The sequence below is a fragment of the Helobdella robusta genome (genome assembly GCF_000326865.2).
Source record: "Helobdella robusta unplaced genomic scaffold HELROscaffold_18, whole genome shotgun sequence".
NCBI classification, from domain to species: domain Eukaryota; kingdom Metazoa; phylum Annelida; class Clitellata; order Rhynchobdellida; family Glossiphoniidae; genus Helobdella; species Helobdella robusta.
In genome coordinates this window covers 355,065-366,060 of record NW_008703981.1, presented here as the reverse complement: position 1 = coordinate 366,060, position 10,996 = coordinate 355,065, and the positions used below count along the sequence as shown (strand labels likewise).

Below are 10,996 nucleotides of genomic sequence, written 5' to 3'. Positions count from 1 at the left end.
GCAATTGCGAAAGTCATTGTTATTACTAGTAGATGAGTTTAAAGGTAAGCAAGTTCACGAATGCATATGCATGACTATAATTAATATTCAATGTGATAACGCGAAAGGACGCGTGACCAATTAACTATCGGATCCAGCTTAAATATTCAATCTTTCTTTATCAGCTATTTGCACATGTTCAGAGTAAAGTTGATAAAAACCCGGTAAAACTAGGAGTTAACAACGTTATTGCTAAATTAAAATATATTTGTAATTTTGAAATTTATATATAAATTGAATAACTCATTTTGCAATTTATTAAATTTTATTCAAATTAATATATAAAGTTGGTAGAACTGTTGTCAGGTTGGTTCAGATTTTTTTAAATATTTTTATTTTATTTTGATGTTATCAAGACCGCTAATTTGTTTTCTTGAAAGTAAAAGTTTATTTTATTCAAAAATAACTACTTTATGGCGAAACAAGGCCCGATATACAAATTTTTGAAAGGGAAACGTCAGGAAGAGAATTTGATATATGAAAGTAGTGACGATTCTTCAGTTTCAGACAATGAAAATGGCATCGTAAAGGCAATTGGTATTGAAACGTGTGCAACAAAACGTATTAGGACTAGCTTCATTCGAAAGTACGATGAATCATACATTCAATTTGGCTTCATGCCAATGGACGATGGAACAGAGTTGAAACCGCAGTGCGTTATTTGCAGCGAGGTTTTGTCGAACGAAGCAATGAAGCCGTCAAAACTAAAAAGACATTTAAATACCAAACACAAAGACATTTGCACAAAACCAAAAGAATATTTTGAGAGAAAACGCATTGATCTGAAGAGTCGCCAAAAACAAATGTTTCGTATTTCCCATATAAACACGTGTGCGCTACGAGCTTCATATAAAGTAGCTCTGCGAATTGCCAAAGCGAAAAAGGCATTCACAATTGGTGAAACGTTAATAAAAGATTGCATCAAAGATGTCTGTTTTGAGATGCTGGGTGAGCAGGCTTCAAAAAAAATAGACCAGGTGCCACTTTCAAACAGTACTATTGGTCGACGCATTAGCGATATGGCAGAAGACATTGAAGAGCAGCTAGTTAAACAAATGAAACTTGCAAAATATTATTCTTTGCAGCTGGATGAAAGCACAGATGTGGCCAATATGGCTATTTTGTTAGTTTATGTTCGTTTTGAATACGAAGGAGATTTAAAGGAGGAATTTTTCTTTTCAGCATCACTCCCAACAAATACAACAAGTTCTGAAGTATTCAAAACTGTCAGTGAATATATCATTGGTAAAGGAATAGATTTCAAATATTGTGTTGGTGTCTGTTCAGATGGTGCTGTAGCAATGACTGGACGTTATTCTGTTGTTGTAACTAAAATTAAAGCAATAGCACCGGAGTGTAAAGCAACACATTGTTGCATTCACCGAGAAAGTTTAGCAGTGAAGAAAATGTCAGATGAACTGAATAATGTGCTCAGCGAAAAAGCCCATCTGGTCAGAATTACTTATGAATATCAATTGGCTCGCAAAATTGGCTTATTTGTCAGACATATTTGCATTATTAAATGATCTCAATATTTCAATCCAAGGGAAAATGGCGACTGTTTTCACGATGGCTGATAAAATTGAAGGACAAAAAAGAAAGCTAAAATCTTGGATAAAAAGATTGGAAAAAGAATGTTTCGAAATGTTTTTTAATTTAGCTACAGTCATTGATGAAGCAGGCAAAGGATTTGACATCAAAAGTTTGAAAACATTAATCATTGAGCATCTGTCCAGCTTATCTGAACGGTTTGAATTTCATTTTCCTACGGAGGATGACCCACGAATAGGAAAGACATGGATCAGAAATCCTTTTGTTGAACATAAGGAAAATTTGACTGTTAAGTTGGAAGATAAAATTTTGGAGCTTGCTGCTGACCAAGGCCTAAAAATGAAGTTTGAAAATACATCATCTCTTTCCGCTTTCTGGATCAGCATCAAGTCGGAATACCCAGAGCTTACTGACGAAGCAATAAAAACCTTTCTTCCTTTCCCTTCTACTTATTTATGCGAAGTTGGATTTTCATGTTTGACTGCAATGGAAACAAAATACAGAAACTGTTTGGAAGTTTGTTCTCCGCTACGTGTGGCACTGTCTTCGTTTCAGCCACGTCTTGAGGAATTAATAAATAGAAAACAAGCTCATTCATCTCACTAATTTTTTACAACAATTTTTATTTTCTAATGTCGAAATATTTTTTATTGTTATTTCATTTTGAATAAAGTTTTACAAAAAAAGATTCAAATTTTGTAAAATTGATAACACTTCGCATATATATATATATATATATATATATATATATATATATATATATATATATATATATATTCCGCAAGCTGGGTGGCGGTCCGCAACGTTCCTGTTAAATTCGTTGCCGGTCCGCCGAACCAAAAAGTTCGAGAAGCACTGTTGTATATCATTAGTCTTATTAGTAACGACGAGTGATTGCTTGACTGTTTCTTTGTATGCATGTCATATGTTTGCGTGTGATTGTTTGTTTGTATATTACTGTATGTATCTTTGTATGTATGTATGTATGCATGTATGTATTTATTTGTATAATTGTTTGGATTATAAATATTTGTAGCTAAATAAAATAGCACTATTTCTGTTTTGTTGTTGATATTATGTATATTAGATGTTATTTTTAATATGCTAGCTCACTTGTTAACAATGTTATTAATTTGGTTAGATTATTTATTATTAATTGTAATTTTTTACAAATATTTTTGCTCGTTTAATTTGTTTGTATTACTAGATGAGTAAAGATTTTAAATGGCATGTGTTTGTATTGTTTCGACGATGTTCAGCCATGTTGCTTTTGGGTGTTTATCATTTTTATTTTTCTCCATATTTCCCTAATTTTTACTATTAAAATTATTATTGTTATAATTATATTTATTATTATTATTATTAATCTTTTTACGGTTGTTTAACCATTATTATTTTCCTCTCTTTGAGATGCGTTATTCAACACAAATACTCAGTGCTTCTTTCAATGTTAATTAGGTTATAGCAAGTCGAAAATATGGAATAAACCAGAGTTGTGCTACACATACAATGTATGTCGTGTTAATTGCATGGCTGGGCGACGTACGGTACCTAGTTTTAATATAATTTGTCTGGGCTGGTTTGGTTTTTTTTCGGAATAATTTACTTTTTATTATTGTTTTTTTTAATTCATCAAAACTTTTTAATTAATTTGTTTTTTTTATTTAGAATCAAATGTAATTTTTAAAAACGTAAAATTGAATCACAAACACGGCACATCAGCGGGAGTGGCAAAAAGAGGAATAATCAAAATAAAAATGGAAAAATAATAGTAATTACGAAAAATAAATATATTAAAATAGTTGAAAATAAATTTAGCAACATTACTCTATACTAAGAATTAAATCATTTAGTAATAAGCAAAATACAAAAAATAGGCGATTAAATTTTTCTCATATAAATGTTTCGATCAATCTTCCATCATTATTTTCGACATCGTCCTCTTCATCATCCCTTCTCTTGTTCTTATCATCATCTTTCCATTTGAAAAAGAGTTCTACCTCTATTTCGTAGTTTTCTTCTTTCACTAGTTCGTTCAATCCATCTTCTAATCCTAAATAATTGGATGATCATTTGAAATATATTGATAAAAATTATCCAAAAACATTAAATATGCGTGGTTTGGTTACCTATGAATACATTTTCAAGTATTATGGATGTTTTCAGTGTATGACTAAAAATGCAGTTTTAAAATTTTTTTATTAAGGCAAATTTTTGTACGGATATTGATTGTAATTAAAAAAAAAGAAGTTAGTTTCAGCTTTTTAATTTACAAAATAATCATTTAATAAAATTGTCAACACAAAATGATCGTTTTAACATTGAAATAAGCATTTAATTATATTCATTGAATAAAAATTATTTTTCTATCAATTAATAACTTCAATTGAATAGATTTAGTTTAAAGTGCGGACTTTTGAATGTAAGATCGGCTGTCAACAAAGCCCCATAGCTTAATGAAGTTAAACAAGCAAATAACTTAGATGTTTTCATCATTACGAAAACATGGGTAAAAAGGACAAACGTGGAAGAGGTCTAACACTTGTACACAACAACCTTCCCAAAGCCACCTTAATTGCTGATGGCATGAAATATCTTGGCTTCAAAAATTTTAGTTAAATTCAACACATATTCATCATCTTTCATCATCAGTTCAATCTGCAGGCCACCAGGTCACGTTTCTATAGATTTCATAATCGAATTTAGCGATCATGTCGACACCATCATCAATTTCGACATCCCATTCATTATTTGTGGTGATTTCAATGCACCGGGGCAGCTCAGAGTAATTGAACAACATCTCGATTCAACAATTGAAGCCCTTGGGCTTATTCAGCATGTCAACTAGTCCACCAATTTCCACGGTAATGACCATCACCAGTACACGTCATAAATGCGTCATTGACAACATCGGAGCCTTGTGACCTTCGATACAAAACCAATTATTGTTCGTCGGCGTCTTAGTTATCGTCGTTTTTGTTCAACTGCTTTTCAACAAGAACTTTCTGATGTATTCTACGATGTACTTCCGCGTGACGTGGACGACCTTACATCTGCTATCTTCACATCTACAACCAATCTCCTCAACAAGTATGCATCTTATAAACGTTTGTCTTTACGAGGCAGCACAAAACATCCATTTCCAATTGGTGCAATAAATGCAATTCGGACTTGCCGTCGATTGGAAAGACAGTTAGAGGGATTTTACTCAGAAATCACAAAAATTGAATACAAGTAGGCTAAAGAGATTGCTAAAACGTCCATTAAAGAAGAGCTTCACTCTAAAAGTAATCCTTGTGATCTCCGGTGATCGCTCAACAATCTCCTTCTTTCTCCTCCGGGGCTGTGCTGCTATGATCTGCCTGGATCTATCTGCGGCCTTTGACACAATTAATCATCAAATTCTCTTAAAAAAAACTAAAAATGTAGTTTGGTATCGCCGACACAGCTTTGTCCTGGTTCAATTCATATCCCTCAAACCGCCCCCAATGTATTATAATTAGCACACAAGTCTCCCCTGCTTTTGTTTATCTACCAGAGTTCCCCAAGGCTTTGTATTAGGAGTAATGTTTTTCACTATTTATACTAATCCTTAAACTGACATCTTTAGCAATTATGGCTCATCCTTCCATCACCTTTCATTAATATGCCGATGAAACAAACATAGTATCTGAAACCTCTCACCAAAATATCTCTTCTTAACTTGATAGACTTAACTCTTGCGTCTCATCATTAAAGGACTGGTATTCACTTAATTTTCTTTAGCTAAATGCCCAAAAATCTGAAATAATGTTTTTTGGAACACCACAGCAATTCACGAAATGTTTTCCACCTTCAAACGTGTCAATTGGTAGATCAAACCTGCTACATCAACCAGTCTTAAACTGCTAGGTGTTACTCTCGACCCGTCTCTAACTTTCAAAGCTCTTATTTCTGCTATCATCGAAGTATGTAATTGCATTATTTGGTCTATTCGCCACATTCGACCTTTTCTCACAGTCAAAATGGCTTCCACGCTAGCACGCTGCCTTGTTTTATCTCGCCTTGACTACTGCAACTCTGTTACATGGAATTCTGGCGTATTTAATTTATCTTTTATTAATTTAAATTTAGGAAGAGTGTAATAGACCTTTAACCTTTAGTAATTTAATAAATTCATTATTACTAATTTTAATTGAATAAATTTTTTCGTAATTATTTCAATTTTTAAAAATTTATTCGTAATAATTTTAATTGAATAGATTTATTTGTAATAATTTTAACTGAATAGATTTATTTGTAATAATTTTAATTCAACAATTTAATTTTGCCAACGTTTCACGAAGACTTCCGCCCAAGTTCTATCAATGCCCTCTTCATTCCGGGCCACGCACATGTACTGCGCCCTGTCTTCCAGCAACGAGTGATCGATCGTAAGCGTGCAGACGCCATCGTCATTGTTGAAGATTTTTATTCGGTTGTCATCATTGTTGTTGTTGTGGCCGTTGTGGTTGTTGTAACTGTTGTGGTTGCTGTTGTTGTTGTTTGGGGTTTGGTTGTGCTGTTTTATCTTTATGCCATCCTGTTGTATCATGTAGAAAGTTGTGATCAATATTTTTATAATAAAATGTGGTAGTTGTAGTAAGCGTAAAAAAATTAGAAAAGACACCAACATTGATTAACATTTACTAACAAGCGTACCATACAGAACAACAGAACCAACTTGAAACCAGAGAATCTCTGGATGAGGTCTTCCTACCACAAAACATTCCAGGTACAACACCGATCCTTCTGTCACCACTTTCGATTTTAACTTTTCCAAAAACTTTGGTCTCACAGCTGCAACGATTAAAAAATTCCCATGTATCCTATCATTATAATAGTCAATTAGCCATTTTTAACTATAATTGTTAACAACCGTTGTTAATAAATTATACAACAAATTATATTTATAATTGTGTCGCTACTTTAACAATAAAAATACACGGCACACACATTACAAATACAAATTTTTATACATTTAGTCATATTATGTCCAAAATACTTACGAGATAAGATGGACGCCTTCGCAGTTTTCTGCAACATGTCCGAATCACAGGTTTGCTTTATGTTGGAATCATCGGGAAGTTCCACTTTTGACTGGTTTGATAATTTTAGGTCATTAGAAGTTAGTGGTGATGATTTAGCGGTAGAGATTTTCTTTTTCAGAATTAATTTTATATCTGCATCAGTTTTTGGTTTTTCTTTCAGATTATTTTCACCGAGTTCAACGTCTTTCATAAGACTTTCGAAACATTCGGGGGATAATTGTTCTTTCATGTTGTTTACGTGCTCGTTATCTAGCAACACTGAACAAGAGTCATCTGGTGAACATTTTGTTCTTATGGCCGATGTGTTGAATGTTTTTGTTTCGTTGCGGTGGTCTACTGGTAGAGCCTTCCCGCGTTTGTTTTCAAGGATATGATTTTTGTTGAGAATGTCTGAACATCTATCGTTGTTATCCAACAGTTCGTTTTCAAAATCGTATTTGCTCTTTAAAAATTTATTACATGTTAAATAATTAAAACTTTCGTAGACATCATCGTCGTCGTCTTCTTCTTCGTCGTTCATAAGTGACATGTCAGTTATGGATGGATCTAGGAAATATTAATAAGAATCTAAAATAATAAAACAAATATATAAATATATATATATATATAAATGTTATTAATTGATAAAAACAGTTAAGTTTCACAAATCCAACAAAATAACTTTCACCAACTTAGAACAGTCAAGTAAGCAGTAGTGTAGCACTCTCCAAACTCATTGGACGCTTGCAAGCAGTACAACCCTTCATCTTCAGGCAGGACCTCCGTGATTGTTAAAGTGAAGACATTATTTTCGTGTTCTCTTATAATAACCTCGTGATTCGGACAAATTTCCAATCCATCAAGGAGCCATGTGACTTGAACAGGGAGGTCTGATTTGATTTGGCACGTTAGTTCAGCAGATGCTCCGTCTAATACTTGATGGTTTTGCAGGTGTGAGATTATTGTTGGGGGATTGTTTTTGAGATTAGTGAGATTTGGAGAATTTTGAAGCTTGGAAAATTGATTTGATCTGAAAGATTCCGATTGAAGAGTTCGTTTCGTTTCTTCCTCAATTATTTCATGCGAACTTTTGAAATTTGTTTCACGTTTCATCGACGCCGTTTCTTTTTGAGAACTAATTTTGTCAAAATCTTTCAGTTTATTATCACTTTTCAAAATTATAATACTAGCTTCACAATCAGTTTCTTTTTCATTCATAGCAAAACAAGCTTTGTAAACCGTCAAATCATTTTCAAAATCGATCATTTTTTCTTCGAACAACTGACATTTCATTCCGCACACATTTTTCAAATCAGAAGCCACAACAATTGGGTTGAATTCTTCAGCTGAATGAACGTAATTGAGCGTAACTTCGGAAAGAAGATTGTTTGGCAGAGAAAGCTTGGCGTAGTTCTTTTCATAAAGTGACAAAATAGAAAGTGATGAGTCGATTGAGTCGAGATCGGAGAACGACTTTTTGAAACTGGAGCCAATCGACAGATATGATATTGGATTGCTCATTTGATCAAAATAATACTTTGGAAGTGTATTTGAATTGAGGATAAATTCGGAGCAGTATGACCTAAGAGGATATGAATCGAGGGAGGAGGCGAATGACGCTTTGCGACTGCTGCGAATGGATTTGCGAGAGTCTAAACTACTGATTGATCTCGATATATTTCTTTTGTACTTTGATTGCAGAGTCTGAGGAAAAAAATATTTTTTCAAAACCTTGGTCCCTGGATCAGATGAAACAGATTTTCTACAACTTCTCAAAAACTTCAACTGATCGAGATGCAATTTGTTTTGTAGATTTAGATTTTCAGGCTTTCGTTTTGTTGATTTGTTTGTTGTAATGTAATCATCTTTTTCACATACCTCTGTTTGAGTTATTGAAGGTGCAAGGTTGACTTTGTTTTTTTGATATTCAGAATGAAGTAACATATATTTTTCTGCTTCAACGTTTTCATAGCAAGGAATATATCTGCAAATAGAAAATTGTCCATCCACTTTGAAATATATTTCCTCGTTGTGGTACAAATCGTCGTATAATGCTACGGTTTCAAATTCAATATTGATGATTTCATCTTGTTTTGAAAGAGAAATTTGTGGAACCATGCAGAAATTCAAAGCGCACCTGACCATGAGGTTGTTTTGAGTGGCAGTATTCAGATTGTATTTTGCTATAACGTTAATTTTCGGTTTCAACGTTTTAACCTGATGCTGAATTAAATGATAGATAATGTCTAAGGCATAAGTTTCTTGTGAGAAGTTGTGATAATTTTTGAGGTTGTTCAACTGAGAGCTCCTAACGTTGAGAAATTTACAAATCTGTAGCGTTACTTTATCAGTTGAATGCGATACTGGAAGTGGTTTTACTTCAAACATTGGCACATTGCGCGAGATATATGGCGTTTCAAAACGGATGCGATTAACTTTTACCGAAAAAACTTTGAAACGTTCAGAACTGATGGGCACCAACTTTTGTGAAGATGGTTTGGAAAAAATAAAAGTTTTTTCCAAGTCCTGTTTTTTAATAGTCAATTTTGCATGGTTTAATTGGGCAAAATTAAACTGAACAAAATGGAAATCGACGAGAGTTGGTTCTTTGCTACTTTCACTTGCCAGAACTTCGGGAGCGTCCAAATATAAATCATCAGTAGATTGATACTTCGTGCTATCCAACTCTTCAATTGAACAAGATTGTAACTTTTTATTCCAAGACGAGATTTTAGTTTTACTTTCACACTCAGTAATTTGCAGTTTTTTCTGACCATCTTTTAAATCAAACTTTTCAGTTGAGGAGAGTTGAAAAGCGATGCTTAATGATTTTTCACTCGATAAGAGGACATCAGAAATTTTATTGATGTCTGCATTTAAGCTTAAAACGTTTTCAGTTTCCAATCCCTCATTAAATAATTTAGAAGATTTTACTTGGGATATCTTTAAGTCACTTCCGATTGAACTTCCATTCACCTCAACATTTGAATCTTTCCACCACTCCTCCTTGATATCCAACGCCCAATCTGCTTCCGAGCATTTTTCATCCAGTGAGCAAACTGATTCCTTTGAATCTGGCACATATTCGTAAGCTATTTTAGAAAAATTTTAATATTTGTAGACGATTATCGTAATTTAAATAATTAAAATAAGTTTTTAACAAACTTAAAAAATATATAATTTTTCAAAAACTCACTTTCAACGACGAGAGAAGCGCTAATGGAGGCAGCACCAAACTTATTCTCAGCAATGCACATATAATCTCCAGCATCTTCTGGAATGATCAAACTGGCCTCACCAGTCTCTGCGTTGTAATCGGATATGATGTTTGGATAGTTTAATGATACATCTTTATCATTTCTCAACCATCTCACCGTCCCAGGAAATGATTCAGCGAGGATCTGCAGTGAAAATTTAGCTAAGCTGCCATCCAGAACTTTCTGACTTTTAAGGTCAGATGTGAATTGAGGTGATTTTGTTTTTTTATCTTTCGGTTCTGAATCTATTTGGTCCAAAATTATACCGTCACTGAGGTTGATGATATTCGTTAGTTCATCTTTAGAAAAAAAATCATGATTTGTAGCGTTGAAACTTTTTGACAAGTTCTTTTGTTTTAATCCATTAACCTTCTCTGATCTTATCAATTTCCTTCTTTCCAAGTTTCCATTTACATTAATGTCGTTTATTGCAAAAGATGTCTCACAAACTGCATCAAGTTTGTCTGAATTTTTTTCAATATCCATGCCCTCCTCTTCCTTGCTTAAATTTTTATTAAATATTTCGGTGGAAATTAAATTATTTGCATCGAAAGTCGCGGTATCATTTTCCATAGTTGTTGAATTTTTAACGTTTTTTAAATAAGCACGTCGTTTTAACTTTCTTCGCACTAACTCATTCAACGCCAGGTTAAAATAATTTTCATCATCCTCTGCTACCACCTCACTATCTATAAATCTTGATTCATCTATTGATTGTATTTCTTTCTCTGTCTCATCACAAACTGCTTGTACATTTGATTCATCTAGCAGTATTTGTTTTTTAAGATTGAGATTTAAACATTCGACATGCAGAATGTTTGCGGCTTTCTTGTTTTCTCTTTTTTCATCAGCAGATACATGGGCATTTTTTAATATCTCGCCAGTCATCAAGTCCTTAACCGAGTTAAAAATTTCATTTTTACAATCAAATTCATCTTTCCTCACATTTTCAGAGCGTTCGATTGCTTGTTCACCATTGATAATTTGTTTCATTTCATCTGGCGCTTTAGTCAAAATTTTTAGTTGGGTTGTTTTGAAGTAAGTTGTTAATTAAAGTTAAATGGTTTTTGCTTTTAAAACACACGCGCGCACATACGCACA

The 10,996-nt window shown here is 33.2% G+C and overlaps 3 protein-coding genes across 3 annotated transcripts; 1 reads left to right on the top strand and 2 right to left on the bottom strand.

Annotated features, from left to right (window-relative positions):
* Window positions 1–4,095: 4,095 nt before the first annotated feature.
* Window positions 4,096–4,828, top strand: HELRODRAFT_170424 (hypothetical protein; the record flags this gene model as incomplete). The annotated part of the gene is made up of 2 exons (XM_009016253.1): window positions 4,096–4,204; window positions 4,590–4,828. The coding sequence occupies 2 exons, from the start codon at window positions 4,096–4,098 to the stop codon at window positions 4,826–4,828; spliced, it is 348 nt and encodes a 115-aa protein (XP_009014501.1).
* A 1,062-nt stretch (window positions 4,829–5,890) lies between these two features.
* Window positions 5,891–7,188, bottom strand: HELRODRAFT_170423 (hypothetical protein; the record flags this gene model as incomplete). The annotated part of the gene is made up of 3 exons (XM_009016252.1): window positions 5,891–6,151; window positions 6,293–6,408; window positions 6,618–7,188. 3 exons carry the CDS (start codon window positions 7,186–7,188, stop codon window positions 5,891–5,893), a joined length of 948 nt encoding a protein of 315 aa, XP_009014500.1.
* A 134-nt stretch (window positions 7,189–7,322) lies between these two features.
* HELRODRAFT_170422 (hypothetical protein) lies at window positions 7,323–10,888 on the bottom strand (the record flags this gene model as incomplete). The annotated part of the gene is made up of 2 exons (XM_009016251.1): window positions 7,323–9,730; window positions 9,835–10,888. 2 exons carry the CDS (start codon window positions 10,886–10,888, stop codon window positions 7,323–7,325), a joined length of 3,462 nt encoding a protein of 1,153 aa, XP_009014499.1.
* Window positions 10,889–10,996: the final 108 nt, after the last annotated feature.